The following is a 19,586-nucleotide window of genomic DNA, read 5'->3' on the forward strand; positions in this document are numbered from 1 at the left end:
TATGTACTATTTACTATATTATAAAAGAGTACCGAGAGTTTTTTTATGCCGGCTTTTTCTCTCGGCCTACACCCTCTGTCTTCTTTGCCGATGAGTAGGGATGTCTAACGATTCAAATTTAATGAAGGGGAATAAGTGATACCTTTGTCTTATATTCCATAATAAACATATTTTATTTACTTTTTTATCATTTCATTGGACAGTATTCCCTTCTACAATAAAAACAACGTACTTTTATTAACATAGCGCGCATAGACAAGACCCGAAGGCTCCTTGAACGGTACCTCGGCAGAACTAAAGATCACGTGGCCGCCCATCGATGAGATAAACTAAACACATCAGAAAGTATGCAGGCTGCTAATGGATGCAAAAGGCGCCACGCCGGTCGATTTAAAGGCCAATGGAGGACACCTACGTCTTAAGACAGACCTAAAAATGGCTGATGATGATTCCTTTTAATGAATCGGGACCAGTGTTACTAGTGGTTAAGCGTGCTACCCTAAACCTTGGGTCTTGGGATCATACTTTGGAGAACCTTTAAGATCTGGCGAAAAATTCGATGGTGTGTAGACTATAGGTATTGGCACAGAAAGCTGCTGATCACATATACCGATTGTCAGTTAAAAACGCAAAAATGTGTCTGCATCATTACGGAGTTTATTCTACTTTATAAAAACCTTAACAATAGGGGCATTGTATATCTTGCGAGATATACATGAGAGTTACGACTATATGTTGTATAGCCTTACGCATGCGCAAAGCCACAAGTGAGTCAGCGTCTGATTTGTTGCAATCAGCAGTTGTTCAGTCGCAGTTCGCAGAGTTGCGCGCTATTTTCGCGGATTTCCACTTGCATTTTGGAAAACTATAAAAAATGTAAGTACGTCGTGTCACTTAATAATAACTATGTGTCATTTCTATTTATAGAGTTTATTTATTTATACAGTAATGAGTTATTAATTAATAATGATTATTAAACACGTCTTGTTCTTTATTTAATATTTATTTATTTGAGTTTAAAACGTTTTTCCTGTTATCCACGGCATAACTGATATTGTATATTATAGAGAATAAATACTTGAACCATAGACACTAAAATGCATTAGCGTCTAAATATAATTCCAAATTTAAATTACCATAAAGTGCCAGATGTTTCAACGTGGTTATTATTCCATGGGTACTCAATGATATGTTTATACGCGCGGTTCCAGGCGGCCTCGCCTTATAAAACTCGCGTCGGCACGCCAACGCGTTGACCTAGACCGAACATTTTGGGTGATGGTGTAATGCTTATTGACATATTAAAAAATAAATACGCACTTTTCGCAATAGGTCCTCAATACAGACGATTTCCGGACGACCGTACCCTTCACTGTCAACGGTAACCAAGTATTTTACAATCGTATCTTAAATTATTTCATTTTATGTCACATCACAATTGTGTACTTGTACATTTTCATGCAAGCAGTTTGATATCGTTTACTATAGAGGACATTTGTAAAACTGAATGAGACATGCTGTGAATAGCAAAATTATTAATTAGGTGTATTTATAAATATTTTTGTACAATATACATGCTTTATTTTTCACTATGTATAGCAGCACCTCCAAAACATAAGATTTTATTTTCTGAGCCTAGTAATGAATCATATATCTAAATTATAAACGTTTAGAATATCATTCATAATTCGAATGCAACAAAACTTATTTAAATTTGGAATAATGGTACTTTGTTAGTGTAGAAGTGCAGATTATACTTTGTCTATGATTTGTATGATCAAAGACAAAGTCTACACTTCATTACAACGATTTCATTTCGGCATAAAGTTCTCGTTACTAGGCCATTAAACATTAAAAAAAAACATGCCATTTTGTGTATTCTTTTTTCGAACATATTGCGGCGCTTATACACAATCATCGATTTTTTACAGCCATCAGCAATGTCACACACGGTGACCATAACGAGGACAACTGCTACCACATCGGGTACGCCGCTCTTTGTCAACACTAGCTACATTGGAACTTTACCTGGCTTACTTAAATTGGCACAACTGGTATGATTCTTAACAATTCTTAAGTAGAATACCCCATCATATTGACTTGCCCTTCGTGGTGACTTTATGAGCCAAACAATTTTGTTTATGCGTTAAGTCTGATGTTCATCTGTTCGACTATCGGTATAACATTTTGGTTTAAAAGGGTCAGTTGTAATCAGTTTATGACTCACTTTCTGTTAACCGCAGCTTCCTGCACGCGAAATAGAATTTTGAAACGTTAAATTTAAAACAACTTATTATAATATGCAACGAGTATTCAAAAACTATTACTATAGTAAACAAAAATTAAACACACACCACATAGATAAAAAAATAAATATTAAAAATTTAACTTCCCTTTAAGAGATTCACAAAAATGCTTCATTAAGGGTATACTTCTATTTGGTTGAAGAACTGCGTTGATGAATCAGTTAATATGTAGGTTGTGTAGACTGGTTTGTTAAAAATTATTAAATTTACCTTTCTGCCTTACAATCAATGGTTCGAAACTAAACCAGTTACGCCATTAAACGCCAGTTAACCACTAAGCCACGAAGGATATCGTATTTTTAATTGACCTATTTTACCGTTACGAAAATCGTTGGAAGACTTCTTACGTAAAATGTATAAAAATTAGGTCAAGGTATGTCAACATTTAACATTATTTCCCTTATATTTCGTATTTCATTTTAATAATGTCTCATTATTGACTTTAAAAATATATTGTAGTGCCATCAGTGGTTTTGTCTTTATATGTTTTAATTTAAAAATAGTTCGTATATAAAATTAGCAAACAATATAAAGTGACATAATTAGTCATCTCTAACAACATTTTTAATTGAATTATTTGTGAATGATGTCATGTTGCCATCATATCATTGCTCTACCGTCTCCATCAAATATTTTATATATTAATATTTAGCATATATTAATAGCTTATACATATACATATATGTATAAACATTCTAATTATAATGTTTGATATAAAATATCGATTCGATGGGTCGATTTATTATTTAATATTTTATAAAAGTAAGGATCTTCTACAATTTAAGGTGAATTTGTCGAAAACCAGCTCAATTTTTTTTCTATCGTTGTTTACGACTTGTATGTAGTTTAATGATAAACCTTAAAAAATTTAAAAAACTGATAAATGCATGCATGTAAATGATATTGTCTCAGATCCCAGTGAATGACCTTAGGTTAGGTTTTTTTTATATTTTTGATAAGTGGCGTTTGTGATCAGGTTAGGTTAAACCCAAAAAATGTACATTCTTTCATTCATTTCACAAATCATAATTTTTTAATTTATCTATTAAAAAAAAAAAGTAATTTTGCATGTAGTAAATTTTTTAAATTTTTTTTAATCAATATTTTTAATCGGGGTAGTATTATATATGTATCACTATAACTTTCTTTTTTACTAAAGATGTATATATACTTTAGTGTCACATAAAAAATATACACATAAATAATTAATTGATTAAAAACAACCTAACGTTTGCATATTCTATGGGCTTCATACTTTCGATTGGTATAGAATTTATCTAATAATCATACCAGTGAAATGTTTAAAAAAATATTTTTTTTTTAATATTAATTAAAATACTTTGGACTGAAATTTACTAGGCAACCCATATGGATTATATTTATTGACATATTAAATAAAATATAAAATACGTTTCATTAAATAAGCATCTCGGTGAAGGTCGTTGTATATCGGGATCTTAGACCATATGGGGTTAATGAGCATACGCCATTTGGAGCTGTTAAGGTGGAGCCGTGATTCGACAAATTCACCCAATTTTACAATGCGAGAGCGTATCAAAGATTTGTTTTCATTAGCGGAGGCAAGGGATTCTTTTGATTTATATTTGCATTAGAGCGTTCTATTACAAGAACTAAACGTTTTGTATTTTACGAGGAAGGCTGACCTTTTACAGGGTCAAATAGTTTAAGGAATGTCGACTGTTTCGTTGATGTCATATTTTCCTATTAACACTAGATCCTAAGGTCTAACCAAAGGTCGATCTTTTAATCTTAAACGAAAAATATTTTACAAAACACAGGGATATAACTTCAATGTAATTTAATTAGTAAATGTTATGCATAAATTCAACTTATATTTTGGATGTTTGTATTGAGAACCGTATATTACGGAAAGCAAGAAAACATTAAGCAGACACATTTTATTTTTTGCCATTTTACCATTTATCTATTCATTTATTGTAATGAATAGATAAATGGTACTTCGGGGTAGAGGACGTTTTGGAGGTTCCGAAAAATATGTTTATGCGTATTCCAAAAAACCACTCCGATGCGCTCTCTCATATAAACAATGTGCTGTTCGCTATGGTGTTCGAATTTTTTGAGTTAACAAAATATTGAATTTCTCGAAAACCGAGAGACTCCTCACAAACTCAAAATAACTTTATTCATATAGTTAACCAAGTACACTTATGAACGTCAACAGAAAAGATGTTAAATTAATTCTAAATTTACATTTACTACTAGTTCGCAAGTCAAGAGCGGCCAACTTTCCGCCACTCTTTTTAATCGCCAAGTTTTGAGTCATACAAATTGTTTCTAAGGCAGAGCAGCCATAAATATTTGAACTGGAGCAAATCAATCCCAAGGATTAATTTAAATAATCGTCAAATTTATAAAAATATTGGTTTACGTTTACATTTAACTCTACTCGCAGGTACCATTTTATCCATTCATTACGCCATACCTACCCATAAATCGAATCCAGACCTCGTTGTGCGTTAAGTACTACACCACGGTGCTTGTTCAATACAACTAAATTATCCATTTCCTCATTGATTGGTTTGAAATTGTTAAGATTATTGAATTTTTTTTCTAGCTACTTGGAGCGGCATGCGTCGGTGTGGTTAGCTATTACTTCGAGCCAAGATACGTGAAATACAATGATCAGAAACCAGAGTTATTCTTCCTTCTAATATCAGTGGCATTTTTAATAGGAACATTCTGTTTGCTTCTGTCGTGCGTGATGTCATTTTCAACAGCTACTATGATATCCAAAACCTTGTATGTAAGTATATTTGGAGAAGTCATACAAAAATGTGTTTATTGAGAACAATTGATTATAATGTGTAAGATTTGGGAACTCTTTTAAATAAAAACAATACCCTCCATTTCCAGTCCATGAAAATGTTTTTTTTAATATTCTTGTTTGAAGTAAATAACTGAATAACAACTACTAATAAAGTAATTAAAATCTATAGATTCTGTAAGCTTTATTAAGTAAGAATTTTGAATATCACCATTCATCCGTATTTGGTAAAAATCACTACTAAACGAATTCTGTAATTTTATATGGAAAATGGGTACGTCTGAACTATGCAAATCAATATTAAATACTGTCAAAAGATTAAGCTAATCCTCTGAGAAATATCCTTGCTATTGCTTCGTCAGAATATTTATTGGTAACGGTTATATTGCAGGAAGTCGTGTATCATGGGATTGCGTTCGTGCTCTACCTAGCGGCGGGTCTTACGCTTTTGATAGAGGTGAATCATCGGAGAAGTGGCTATAGGAATGATTTCGAACCCTACCTAGCTGCCGCTGTAAGTGATTTATGACTTTTTATGATATGTCATATTCCGAATAGTTTCTTTCGTTAAGAGCAGGCTTCAGCGTGCGACTCTCATTCCTGAGTTGGACCGATCCCTGGATGTGCACCAATGGACTTTCTGTCTATGTGTGCTTTAAATATTAGCTTGAACGGTGTAGGAAAACATCGTGAGAAAAATGGCATGCCTTACCAAAAATTCGACGGAGTGTATCAGGCACAGGCGGCTAATCACCTACTTGCCTATTAGATTTACAAATGACCATGAAACAGATACAGAAATCTGAGGCCCAGACCTAAAAAGGTTGTAGTTATTGTTTAGTGGTTATTATTTTTTTTAATTGTAAATATAGTAGTAGATTCGCTTACGAGTAAACGAAAATAAATTTAATAAATTTTTAATTAAAAAAAAATTTTTTTTTTGATAAATTCAGAAATTTTCATTTTTCATTTTGGCCCATCGTTTCAGGCCAATTGGTTACTGTTTGACAAATAGTCAAATCGTGACAAATTAATTCAAATAATTGTAAAAGTGTGTTAATTTTACGTTTAAATACGCAATACTTACCGTTTTTTTTACTTTTATCACCGTTTTTTTCAGGTCATGGGTCTCGTGATGGCGATCCTTTATTTATTCAGTACATTTTTGGCGAACCGCACCTACAGAGGCTTATAATTTATACGAATATGGATAATATTGTTAATTAAGAACTAATTTATTGTGTATAAGGTTTTGAATGGAAATAGTTGATTTTGTTAATCGCGCATGTTAAACAGGTGTGAAGTTTATAACATTACATGGAAAATTACTCTTTATACTCTAAGCGAAAATATTATTAACTTTTTAAAAGTAATAAAAATATCTTTGAGCTAAATACCGAGAATATTACTAATAATTACGAATATTATAATATTTAAATTGAAGGATATTTTTATTAAATATAAATGTTGCTTTTGAGTACTTAAAATGTCTCGAGTCTAAGGCCCTTTCTCCACTGCTCCGGTCCGGCGTCGGATACCGGAATAAGTCATGAGAAAAATATCGGAAGGCCGGATTGCGCTTCTCCACTATATCCGATCCGGCAATAATCGATACTTGTATATTTATCATGCAACACTTATACTAACTAAAACCCATATACTTTATTTTATTAATAAAACGTTCTAAATATTGAATATTTTATTGCCCTGGCAACTGGCAAGTTTATTACTTTTTTTTTTAGTCTTAAAATATTATAATCTACTTAATAAATATTTCACTAATACTATGGTATAAAAATAATAACAAATAGCAACATAATTTGGTTTAATGGTCCAGGTTATCCAGATTCTTTCAAATTAAACAAACTATAAATAAACCTGTGAATAATAATTTATAACCTCTTGAATACTTGGATATACTTGGACAGATAAAACACCGCGTTCCGATCTAGCAAGTTATCAGATCGATAAAAACCGGATGCCGGGGTAGTGGAGAAGTACGTAAGTACTCTTGTGAGTTTCTAAATCGGACCGGTAATTAACGTTTGCCGGACCGGAGCAGTGGAGAAACGGCCTAAGTGATGTTAAAAAATTGTACATTGTCATTATGATATTTGCGCGAACAACACATTTTAATTTAAGTTGATTTGTAGGTATGTGGGTAAAAACAGTCATACAAAGTAGAACCAAAGACAATTAAAGTAATAAACAAGCAATGTTCCTATACAAATTAATTAACCGAAAATTCTGGCAAAAGTGGGATAACTCTTTCACACTTCATCATTGCTACGTTTCGCTAAAACTTATTTTAACTAAAATTTGTGTTTAAATAAGATTTACCATTACGGCATTGCAATAGTGTGTCTATTTACTTTAATTGTCTTTGCTATAATTAAATTGATTTTTCCAAAGTGTATTATGGTATGTTTTTTTTTTTTTTTTTTATGTTATAGGAGGCAAACGGGCAGGAGGCTCACCTGATGTTAAGTGATACCGCCCATGGACACTCACAATGCCAGAAGGCTCGCAAGTGCGTTGCCGGCCTTTCAGGAATTGGTACGCTCTTTTCTTGAAGGACCCTAAGTCGAATTGGTTCGGAAATACTTCTGTGGGCAGCTGGTTCCACATAGTGGTGGTGCGCGGCAAAAACTGCCTTAGAAAACGCTCTGTTGTGGAACGATGGACGTCGAGGTGATACGGATGGTATTTTGTATTTTGCCTTGACGTCCGATGATGAAACTCAGCTGCAGGTATTAGACCGAACAACTCCTCTGAACACTCTCCATGGTAAATGCGGTAGAAGATGCAGAGAGATCCCACATCTCTACGCAACGCCAAGGGATCAAGCCGCACTGAAAGTGACTGGTCGTCGACGATTCGAACCGCTCTTCGTTGAATACGGTCAAGTGGAAGGAGCTGGTACTGGGGAGCTCCCGCCCAGAGGTGAGAGCAGTACTCCATATGGGGCCGAATTTGAGCTTTATATAGTTGCAAGCGGTGGCCCGGAGTGAAGTACCGTCTCGCCTTGCTGAGCACACCAAGCTTTTTGGAGGCTAATTTAGCCTTTCCTTCCAGATGACCGCGAAACTGAACGTTATTCGATATGTCAACGCCCAGTATTCCGATGCTAGCTGAGGCTTTAAGGAGAGTGTCTTCAAAGAGGGGAGTAGCGACAAAGGGAGTTTTTTTAGCGGAAAACGCGCATACTTGTGTCTTCTTGGGGTTAAATTGGACTAGATTTAGTCTACCCCAGTCCGAGACTCCACGTAGAAGAGTTTCGACTTCAGACACAAGTTTGTTCCGGTACTCATCGACAACAGCCCGAGAAATACCTGCCCGGCCAGTGTAAAAAGTATCCCCAGTGCTGTCGTCCGCATAGCAATGAATGTTGCTAAGCTGCAACATATCATTGATATGCAGAATAAACAGGGTCGGGGATAGGACACAGCCTTGTGGGACACCAGCATTCACAGGTTTCAGGTCGGAGCATGCTCCGTCGATGACGACTTTGATGCTCCGATCAGCGAGAAAGCTGGAAATCCAGTTGCATAATTTCTCAGGGAGCCCGTAGGCTGGAAGCTTCGAGAGCAGTGCTCTGTGCCACACCCGATCGAAGGCTTTCGCTATGTCCAAACTTACCGCCAGCGCCTCCCCCTTGGACTCAATTGCCTCTGCCCACCTATGTGTAAGGTATACAAGGAGGTCACCAGCTGAGCGACCACGACGAAAGCCGTACTGAGAATCGCTGATCAGCTGGTAGCCCTCTAGATACCTCAGGAGCTGGCTGTTAATAATGGTTTCCATTATTTTGGAGAACAAGGAGGTTATAGCTATTGGGCGATAGTTGGACGGATCAGAGCGATCGCCTTTTTTAGGGATCGGATGTATCGAAGCGATCTTCCAGCACTTCGGAACAGTGCCGAGCGTGTAAAGGTACCGGAAAAGGCGCGTTAGGACCGGAGCCAACTCAGGAGCACAAGTACGCAGCACAATTGGAGGGATGCCATCGGGTCCGCTCGACTTATGGATGTCCAAGGAAGACAAAGCTTATATATTTATATTACCAAAATCCTTATGTATTTTTGTATTCATATATTGGTGAATTAAATATGCATCCAAATTAATATATGTAAGTAGTTGAGTTTCATCATCGGAAGTCGAGGTGATATTTAGGTGGAATTTCGTATTATGTCCGTCGTTCTACAACTGAGCGGTTTTTGAGAGATTTTGGCGCGCACCACCACTATGTGGAAACAGCTACCCACTGAAGTATACCGACATCAGGAAGTGAGCGTACTATTAAAAGGCTGGCAACGCACTTGCGAGCCTTCTGCCAGTGTAAGTGTCCATAGGTATCACTTAATATCAGATAAGCCTCACATTTACGGCCTGTTCTATAAAAAAAGCGGACGAATTGTTTCATGGACTTTAAATAATGGCTATTGACTTGCCTTTGAAAATAATTTACTATATAATATACAAAGTTATAAGTATAGATGCCTTTACACGAATAAAACAGGATAATATACTGTTCTAAAATTATAAGCTGTGTCTTTTGTGACAAATTCTCGAACATTATATTTTGTAAGATATTTAAACAACGTGCTTTCGTGCTTCTTATATGTACTTTATATATTCTAAGATTTTTAAGTCAGCATGTCCAGCACAAAACTGGAAGTATAAATTATATTATATTTATAACAGAATGTTATATTTTATCACATCTACTCCTCTATAGTCAAGAGAAGGTTATATACAAAATATTTATTGAACTGTTTATATAAACGTAAAAATTCTTTAGGCTCAATGTTACCGAAATTTTTATTTAACATGTACACTGCGAAAAACTATACAATTCAGACCGTTACATAGTATTTGGCATAATATAATTGCGGCAGAAGCTTTTTGACGTGAATGTCTAAGCTTTTATCTAAAATTAATAAGAAAAGCAAAACTATGTATTAGCAGCAAATGTCACGTACCTATTAAAAAGAAGTCTTCATGTATTTGAAATGGTATAGTAATTTAGCATTCAAAATTCAACAAACTAAAGACATTGTTCATCAGACACGTCTTTTTCCAACACACAAATATACAGCATTCTTAACATAGTAAAAATAATAATAATAATAAATAATTGGTCCCTGTTGCATTGCGTTGTATTGCGATACTTATTCGTTGAGCGAGGAAAGCACTAGCTGGGGTACACCGGTATAAAAGTTGAAAAGAGCGCCGTCATACCACATCAACTTTTAAATTTTTGGCCGGAGTGAAAATTTTAAACATTATTTTATAAGTATGTTATAATATATAACGCTGTTTCGGGTCAATTTACGCCTTTTTAATAATGATATTGAGGTGATTGTATGTTTGTATGTATTGTATGTAAAATGAGTACTATATAATTGTTACACTGAATTACTGAGTCTTCGTTGAATTAATCACATTTTGAAAGATTTGTATTAATTATTACTTAAGCACATTATTGTATGTTTATAAAATTGCCTCTGTATTTCCATTAATTCTGGTAAACTTAACACTTATTTTTCAGCTTACTTGATGGATGATTCTATAAAATATATCTACAAATTATACATTTATAATTTTATAAATATGTCTTTTATTTACTATATTTTATTCCTAATCAGACGGGTATTTAGATAATTGAAAATGAAAATCTAATCTCAAGAGTTATAACGTTTGAACATTTCTAATACATAGTTCACAAAACTACATGATGTTTTAAAAACTGGCCTGAAACTCTTTACTATAATTTGTAGTTAAATCACGGGCTCACCATTCATGGTATTTAGTGGTTAGGGTATTTATAGCTTATGAAACAAAGAATGGGATGAGTAAATGTATATTAGAGGACACCCTCCTGCAGCGCGTGCGCATCTATTTTCGTTTAGGATATGATCCTGACACGCGCAGCAGTCAAACCAACTATTCTGATCGTGTGGTCGTTCGATTTATAAAACTAAATTGTATTGAGAGCAATTGTGTTATTAGGACGGAGAGTTTAATGAACTGTGTGCGTGCGAAAATCGTCTAAAAATATTTTTGACTAACGCGCGAGTGTAAACTCAATTTCCTGTCGGGTCAAACAAAGTTGTTTGTTTCGAGTATACAGGTCTGGGTCTAATTTTTTGTTAAAAATGACCCGAGGTCCTACTATAGTGCGTGTGGCGCCGAGTTCTGGCCGTGGTATTAAGTGCTGTTGTTGTAGATGCTGCGAATGCATAAATTTTGGCTATTTAACATCACAACACGGATTAATTAAATTAACGGAAGCTGTAAGTACTCATTTTGAACAATATATTAATTATGTATAGTGGAAAGCACCAAGGAGTATCTGTGTCCGTATTACTGAAATTTTTTTTTCAAGTTTTCAATTTGTGCGTATGCTTGCTAAGATCTACCCATATTTCAATTATTATAACTTTAATAAATTAGGTTTAAATAATTTGTTACTTTTATTAATTTTTAAAATTTGATATCCAAATAAAAGAGATAATAGCTATTTGAGGTTCATAGTACGCTATTAACAACGCTTATAATTACTTAAAGATTTACATATTTCCAACACACAAATATACAATATTTAGAACCAACATTGTAATAATAATAATTAAAAAATAATAATTAGAAAATTAGAACAAATTTAAAAAGTTTGTTCCCTGTGGCAGTGTACCTTTAACGCTGGCAGCATTCGATTCCTCGCTGTATTGCGATACTTATTCGTTGAGCTAGGAAAGCTCCAGCTCTGGGGTCACTGGTACTATCTACCAGGCGCCAACTTTTATCTTTAATTAGCGCCTGTGCACTTGAACCCCACGGCCTAGGAGTCTCTACTTCTAAGGGAACATAATTCTCCGCCTGCTACCTCGTGTCCCCAAGTGTACACTAGTAGCATCCTATACAAAAGTCCGTCCCATCCTCCAAGGGATCAATGGCATTCCATCCGGCAGTGATTCAGAGTCCAAAAAGGTTCCAGTGTTTACTGTTTAGCGAAGGATAAGCATTAAGCCAATGACCGGCTTCCCTAGACCAGACCGCCCCCAAACTTGCGCGGTCTGTAATTGAAGTGGAGGAGGATCCCAGCTGCTTTGAAAATTGACGCTAGAAGGCAAACTCAAGCCTGGCTCGGATGCTAACCACGCATTTCTCGCATCTGTCAAATCCGCACTCTCGTAGTTGAGGGCTCGTAACTCTTGTTTGTTAATTTTGATGGCTCTTAGTAACTCTGTAAAAGAGTGCTATATATATCTGGATTCTAGAATGTTTTCAGAAGCCTCTGTCAACAAGGTGTCCCTTATTGAATTAAATGCATTTTGACGTCAACTATCAACAACACATCAAATTTTTCATAATTAGACTGCGCAAAGCGTGTATAGCGTGTATTCTTCTTTCTTACAGATTAATAACGAATCATTAATGTATAAGCCCAAACCTGCATTGACAAGTTCGTATATTTTTTAAATCACAATAAAAGTGTGCGTAAGTTACGCACACAAGGCCCATTTTTTGGTTGGCCCAAGTTTTTGAAAGCTTACTAATTTTTGTAGATTTAATTAGTTATATGATCGATATTTCTTTTTCAGTTATTGGGTTCCCTGTGCCAGAGTCTTCTCGTGAAGTATGGTCTATCAGAAGCCAGCAGCATGGGCTCAGCTTTCCACGGATTCCTTACTACAGCATCAGCCTGTCTCCTTACAACATCATTACTCATAGCTTGTTATGTTCTCTCATCAAATTCACAGAGCTTAATACGCCAGTCAATATTCGTAAGTATATTAAAAAATCTATTCAACGCACTTTAATTAAATAGTATTCAATAAATTAACAAATATAGAAACTCGTACTATGATGCTTTAAATTAATTCTAATTAAATATGCTTTTACTGAAAGCATGTACTATTGTAATTTGTACACCATAAAAACAACACGATACACTACTTTCATAATTACTACTTAATTTTTTTAAATATACCACAAGCTTTTCTACTCAAAACTTACTTCCTTTATACTGGTAATTGACATACGTAATTAAAGCGATGTATCTTGATATTTTTTTAAAGTTTAAGGTAGGTTAGCTATGTACATCGTGCTATCAAATTATTAGAAAATAAGCTATATGAAATAAAAATATTAGTTTCTCTGTAAATATTAAAATATAAACTATATTAATAATTTCTTAGACGCTTATTCGTAGATATAAAATGATTTATATTATTAAAAAAATTACATAACCAAATAGACAGAATTAAATTTAACTACAATCCCACACATAGTCGGCATAATACCAATCATACGTATATACATCTAGTATAGTAGTAGTAGTAGTAGTAGTACTCACTTAGTAGTGTAGTAGTGGATCCGTTTCAAATACGCTTTTGTTTTTTTGTAGATGGACTCCATGCCGTGATTTCTTTTCTTTTTTTGTTTTTACTATTTTTTTTCTCATGTAAGTGACATGTATGTTTTTAACGAGAATCAATCTAAGTCTGACAATGGGCTATGACTTGGTCTGTTTAACTAATTATCTTAAATAATAGAGAAGTAGATTGCATTTTGATTTAGAAATTGATTACAATTAAAGGCGGTTTATTTAACCCTATCCAACTCAGTCAAAGCAAAGTAGACATAAGTCTCCACATTACACCGTAGTGATTAAGACCTAGATATTGTGATATTTTCGAGGTTTATGTACAATTTGAAAGTTAATACGCTTCGATAGCGGAAGTTACACAAGGCTTTATAAAAATGCAATTATATATCCAATGAATACTGAATCGAACGAGTTTGCCTTATGCAACCTGTGTTGCAATGAATGCAATCTAAGACATACAATGATAACCTTAATATCCATTGTTGTACCTTATACAATGTTCATTTCGCTGTAAGGGAATATAAGCATTTATGAGACGATAATGAACATGTATTATACCGAAACGATGTGTGTTCTTGCCTATATAAACATTTATTTATTCACACTTCGGTACATTTATACAAAAACAAATAACATAAATATAAAAACTATAAGGGATGCAACGGGCAAAAACAGAAATATGATTGGTAAAGTGCAAGAAGTGCATAACCAAATCTTATAAAAAAATTATAGAAAAACCTAAAATAATACAAAAACATTAATAAAACAAACTAAAATCTAAAAAGATAATCTCACGGATTCATGAACGACGATGCAATACACAAGAAAAAGAAATACAAGAATTACAAATTACATTCGTAAAGGTTGTAGGATTATTGTTTGTTAAGTGTCATAGCAGTTTTCCATTTAAAAAAAAACCCGCTACAACCCTTGGTCATGACTCATGGCAGAATACTGTATAGGTTTCTAGATATTTACTTTATAGATAAGTAGGTGGTCAACGTTTTATACAACACACCTATTTGGTCTATCACGTCTACCGTACTTCACAGCCGTGATTCTAAAGTCCGATCAAGGTGAAGAGCAGGGATTCATTTATACAAAGATATTTATTATGTTTCAGGAGTGCGTATTTAACTCGGTGGCATGTTTCATGTACCTGTCAGCGTCGTCGTATATGGGCGTTGCCGTAAACATATATCTTTACCCACGCTATGCTATTGTAAATATGTACGCCGCATATCCCGCTATGACTGCCGTATATGTAAGTAACGCAAGTTTAAGATCCCGCAATCTCTTAGTGGGGCATGGGACAAACATATTTGCGCCTTTAAACCATTAGTACAAGCCATTGTATTTACATTAGAGATTTTAATAGCACTTTCAACATTAAAGATTTTGTGTGTTTTTCCATTTAGAACGAATTTCTCGATATTCTGTGAGTTTAAAGATTATCACACTGCACACGTTTGTGTTAAGAATATTGAAAAGAGATACCAAAGGTGAATGCCGTTTAGTCCCATCATACTTATAAGGTGAAAATTTTGAACTTTTCTACCAGAGATGGCGTTGTATACACCGAATTTGAAAATTATACTAACAGAAAGCTGCATTATTGCTACACGAAAACGGCGATGGTGAAATATTTAATTGTAACGAAAGATTATGTTAACCCGTTTTCATTGAATATGTCGCGGGCGCGCATTGTAATTTTTTAAAGAAACAGTTATTGAAAATAATGAAAAAAAATTAAAAGTAGTCAATAGGTATTTTGTCAATCGCTTACCTGTTATCTACTCCAGACGATTAGATATTTTAATAAATTATTGCTATTACTTCATAATTAAATGCCGAACCCAATGTTTATTATTATGGAACATAAGATACATGTATCAATTTGATTACTTATTAATAACTTTGGATTCCTATTTATATACAAGACATAAGTTAAGTGTGTTAACTTTCCGGTGGCTGTTTGTCCCACGTACCACATGTGAAGTGATATTGGGAAGAATTTCTTGTTTTTAAATTAACATTTCATTTATTTCCAGTATATCGGAGTTGTGGTGGGCATCGTTCATGGAGTGGACGCTTATATATCCTATAAGTATTACAAGGGAATTCGATAAATGTTTTCGAAAGATATGAAATCCTTACTAGATAGATAATGACTATGTCATATTCATACGTATAATACAGCAATAATTATTTATGATAAGTAACTGAGACAGTTGTATGAAATGTTATAAGGTTTAGACGAGATTGTAGTTTGAGGAATGAATATTAGACATTCGAAGTTACATAGTCCTTTGTAAAATTTGTAAAAAAAAATGTATGAGAATGGGCACACTTGGTCACGTGACTTTTCCGGACCAAGGACGACGACTGAGTGCCGTGCGTCACTGGTCCGGATGGACGAGCTCATGCACGTTGTTTTTGTATGGAAATATTTTTCTGTAAGCTGTGTATTTTTCTGTAGGTACAATGCTTGTTCATCTAGTAGTTAAGCAAATTATTCTGAAGCCGAGCGTTCAAATCCCGGCTGTGACTGGTATTTTGGGTATGGGATACATCATTAGGCATGCCTTTGATACAAAAAGTTGATGACGTGTGTCAGGCACAAAAGGTTGATATAGCCTACTTGCCTACTAGAAAAGGACACGGATACAGAACACTTAGGCCCACACTTATAAGGTTTTTTAGGGGAAATACCAAGAAAATTTGTATGCCTACCTACCAAAAATTTACGACATATTTCAGGCAATCTTTAAAGGCAAGTATGTGATCAATATGATTAATTTTAATTTAATTTTAAAGTTTTATAATTCAACACTTACAAAGTCACATGTACAATTTGGTATGGATATAGTACCTTTTTATTATAATTTTAATTTATGTTGTAACAAACGAAAAAAATAGTTTTAGTTCAGCGACATCTAGTGGTCCAGATGGAATAAAAAACATGTAAAATTTCTTAGCTTTTGATAAATAATTAAACATTAAAGTAATTTCTGCAAGAATTTTTATTTATATAAAACAATATCTTCATTCCATTATCTTGTAAAAAATCTGTACATAATTTGTATGTCTAGCATTTACTCAGCTACTAGTATTTCGTGTACGATTGTCTTGTTTCCTAACTAAGAATTTCACTTAAAGTGGGCCTTTTAGGATACTAATAAAATACATAATTCGTAAATTATAAGTTATTTGTTTTATTTCTTTTCACAGGTCATCACACCATCCAGGTCTTCATCCTACACATTATTCTATCTGATTATTTTTCTTTTATTATTTAAATGAAACTGAGGACTTATTAAAAAAATGTGCTATCATAAGAGACATAATATACTGAAACTGGTAGATAAGTGTCGATTGGCAGCTTCAATTCTTTTACTATAGTGAAGTAAGTCACGTCGCGTTTGCGAGGCAAATGCGGGGGGCATCACCACCACGCCTAATCTGTAAAAACTTTTTTATATAATCAAATATTATCTACAATTGGCACTCAATCAAAGTACAATAAGTATAATGTCATTTTAACGAAATTTCCAAATGGTTTTTTCAACATCAGTAGCGCTGATAACTTGATATTTTGTTAACTAATTATTAAAGACACTAACAAATAGTAGACTTTTTGTCAGTATACTCAACAAAAAAGGTCCACTAACCTATGTAAATAGTTGTCTAACGTAATACAACGAATAATGTGCTCATTTTTTTTTACTACTAGCCGTGGGCACAGTAATGTCGGACGATGTCGCCTTCTGACGTACCCATCACGCACATTGAGGCTAAGGCACTGTTATACTGCCGAATTTCCGTCCTTGTTGTGTAACAATTTTAATAATGACAAGGCAAGCGCGAATTTTCGCCAGACATGAAAATGGATAGCTGTTGCAGGAAATCTGCTGATTAGTGGAGCTGGTTTATATTTTTTTACTCAGTTTGTATTTTAAACGTACGCGCATTAAAGTTTAACTTAAATTAACATTTTTCATTAGGGTTTTGTTATTAAAGCCTGCATTTTTTGTGTATGAAAAAGGACGCTATTGTGTTTTATATAAACGCGGTCTCAATGTAGAAATTCTTGTAATACGACGTTTATTTACGTCGTACCAGGTACGTGGAGATACCGTTCTTTAACACGTTTAAACACTTGAATAACGAGATGTCTCTGTGTGCGTACCATCGGATTGCATATTTGTAACTTGTATTCTTAAGCGGCATGCTAAATTTTTATATTTATTTATTCAACCAAGTTTGAAACATTAAAGTATATCTCAATTGGTTAAATTATCATACTTAATTTATCAATTACTTTCCTTAGCGTTTCGTGTGCCGTAAGGTAAGATTTAGAGTTGAGGCCTAATGCTATAACTATGACTCCCGTGATAAAAATGGACTGTTTTTTATCCTTAGTCTTAGGGTAATTTTCTGTTGTCCGATTGTGATGGTTCTTATACTATAACTTCTTATACTTAGACAGATACCGGCAAACTTCTTGAGCATTAAACAAGGGAGTGGGGGAAAGGTTGCGCAGCGCGGGACACAAACGTCAACTGATTTACCAATCACGCGATCAACACGTCACTCTCTCACCGCCGCGCACCACTGCTCACCGCCCCCCCTCCCAGTGATACCTAAAAATCGCTTCTGCGCAGGCAAGGTCATTTGTTCAAGACGTTTGCCGGTATCTGTACTGTTTAATGTATTAAACCTTAATATTTTTTTATAAGTACATGTGAATGCACTAAAATTAGTAAAAAATGACTTCGCCTAACCAATCCAGTCAATTGCTTTTGCGATCTATGTTATGATCGATTAACAATCTAGTTTATTAATTAAACTTGCTGTTGGAATATTGTTATTGCCTGTAATTATGCATAGTTCTATACAATTTTTTATACAACAATATATTTTTACTTGCGAAATTAATTGGCATCATTATTAAATACAAATAGCAAGATTGTCAATCTCAATTTACATATTACACCGTTACACTTAAAAACAACAGAGGATCGAGAGACGACAAAATTCCGGATACAGAGTCGTTTAACAGGTTCTATAATTTATGATATAGGTTTTTGTTTCCCATAGAAATTAATTAAATAATGAGCCTAAAGCTTTTAATACCCTCTTTATTATATAATTATTAATTAGGCAAGCATAATTATATTCTGTGAACATATTTTTGTTTTTTATAAGATAGGGCGGTAGACTCACTGGACAGAAATAAAAGGCAGGCTTATGGAGACCTATTTTAGTGGGTGCGTCCAAGCCTTTGAGAAGCAAGCTCTCTTTTTAAATAATTGAACGTATCTCTCAGAGAAGACCTCCACTGGGAGCCGATTTCACGGTTAGCGAGTTCACAAAAGAATATGCCTAGTGACGTGAAGAGGATCGTGGAAGGTTTAGCCATCAAGATGGTGTGGTGTGTTTGTAATATGGAATTATTACGGCATTTATAATCATTTGAAAAGGATTTTTTGTGTAATTTTTATGTAATTTTGCTTGAAGCTGTTAAGCAAACAGCTTAACCCTTAAGCGTTTGAACTACGAATGGACTTTTACATTCGTGAATAGTACTTACGAATGTAAAAGCCTTCTCGTACACCTGCCAACATGCTATGAAATAATACTAGTCATATTTTGTAACACAAAAAACAGTATGCAGCAATATAATTTTAAAAACTAACAGTTTAATTTCTTTTACTTAACTCATATCAACTAAATAGTATAGGAAATGTAATTGAATATATACAAAAAAAATTAGTTCCTACTTGAAAGAACGACTGAATGAAGAAAATGTCAGAAAAGAGTGCTAATGAATGTCCAAAGTTGCCTCGATAAACAACGAGTAGCAGGGAAAGGAAAAATTCTTTCCACGAATGGCACGCTGTTGCAACTGTATGGCGATAACATTATTCCACGCTTCCTGAATGGGTCACATTCAATACAAATCAAATCCTTTGCCAATCTTAAATACCTTAGATTTTTTATGCCCACAGATTGTTAAAAAATATTTAAGAATTAGCCTAATTGTTATCGATTAGGCGATGAGCATACATCGTGAATGTTG

General features: G+C 34.1%; 2 protein-coding genes across 3 annotated transcripts; both read left to right on the forward strand.

The window, feature by feature from the left end:
• Window positions 1-747: 747 nt before the first annotated feature.
• LOC125053224 lies at window positions 748-6,383 on the forward strand. Of its 2 annotated transcripts, XM_047654468.1 has the most exons (6): window positions 795-876; window positions 1,333-1,381; window positions 1,932-2,054; window positions 4,903-5,091; window positions 5,504-5,626; window positions 6,233-6,383. In XM_047654468.1, coding segments are annotated over exons 1-6 (561 nt in total). In that variant the 5' UTR covers window positions 795-874; the 3' UTR covers window positions 6,308-6,383. The 2 variants fall into 2 exon arrangements, with proteins under 2 accessions (XP_047510426.1, XP_047510424.1); XM_047654470.1 differs by lacking the exon at window positions 1,333-1,381 and having other exon boundaries at window positions 748-876.
• Window positions 6,384-10,986: 4,603 nt separating this feature from the next.
• Window positions 10,987-15,640, forward strand: LOC125053364 (protein singles bar). Its single transcript, XM_047654704.1, has 4 exons — window positions 10,987-11,408; window positions 12,717-12,899; window positions 14,628-14,768; window positions 15,556-15,640. The coding sequence occupies exons 1-4, from the start codon at window positions 11,271-11,273 to the stop codon at window positions 15,631-15,633; spliced, it is 540 nt and encodes a 179-aa protein (XP_047510660.1). The 5' UTR covers window positions 10,987-11,270; the 3' UTR covers window positions 15,634-15,640.
• The last annotated feature ends 3,946 nt before the right edge of the window (window positions 15,641-19,586 follow it).

Source organism: Pieris napi, chromosome 10, assembly GCF_905475465.1.
Source record: "Pieris napi chromosome 10, ilPieNapi1.2, whole genome shotgun sequence".
NCBI lineage: Eukaryota > Metazoa > Arthropoda > Insecta > Lepidoptera > Pieridae > Pieris > Pieris napi.

Excerpts from the sequence above, each read along its gene's own strand:
- LOC125053364 (XM_047654704.1), top strand. The coding sequence starts at position 11,271 with ATGACCCGAGGTCCTACTATAGTGCGTGTGGCGCCGAGTTCTGGCCGT. Across the intron at positions 12,900-14,627 it reads TAATACGCCAGTCAATATTC|GAGTGCGTATTTAACTCGGT; the intron begins GTAAGTATATTA and ends ATTATGTTTCAG. Across the intron at positions 14,769-15,555 it reads CCGCTATGACTGCCGTATAT|TATATCGGAGTTGTGGTGGG; the intron begins GTAAGTAACGCA and ends ATTTATTTCCAG.
- LOC125053224 (XM_047654468.1), top strand. Across the intron at positions 1,382-1,931 it reads CGTACCCTTCACTGTCAACG|CCATCAGCAATGTCACACAC; the intron begins GTAACCAAGTAT and ends GATTTTTTACAG. Across the intron at positions 2,055-4,902 it reads TACTTAAATTGGCACAACTG|CTACTTGGAGCGGCATGCGT; the intron begins GTATGATTCTTA and ends TTTTTTTTCTAG.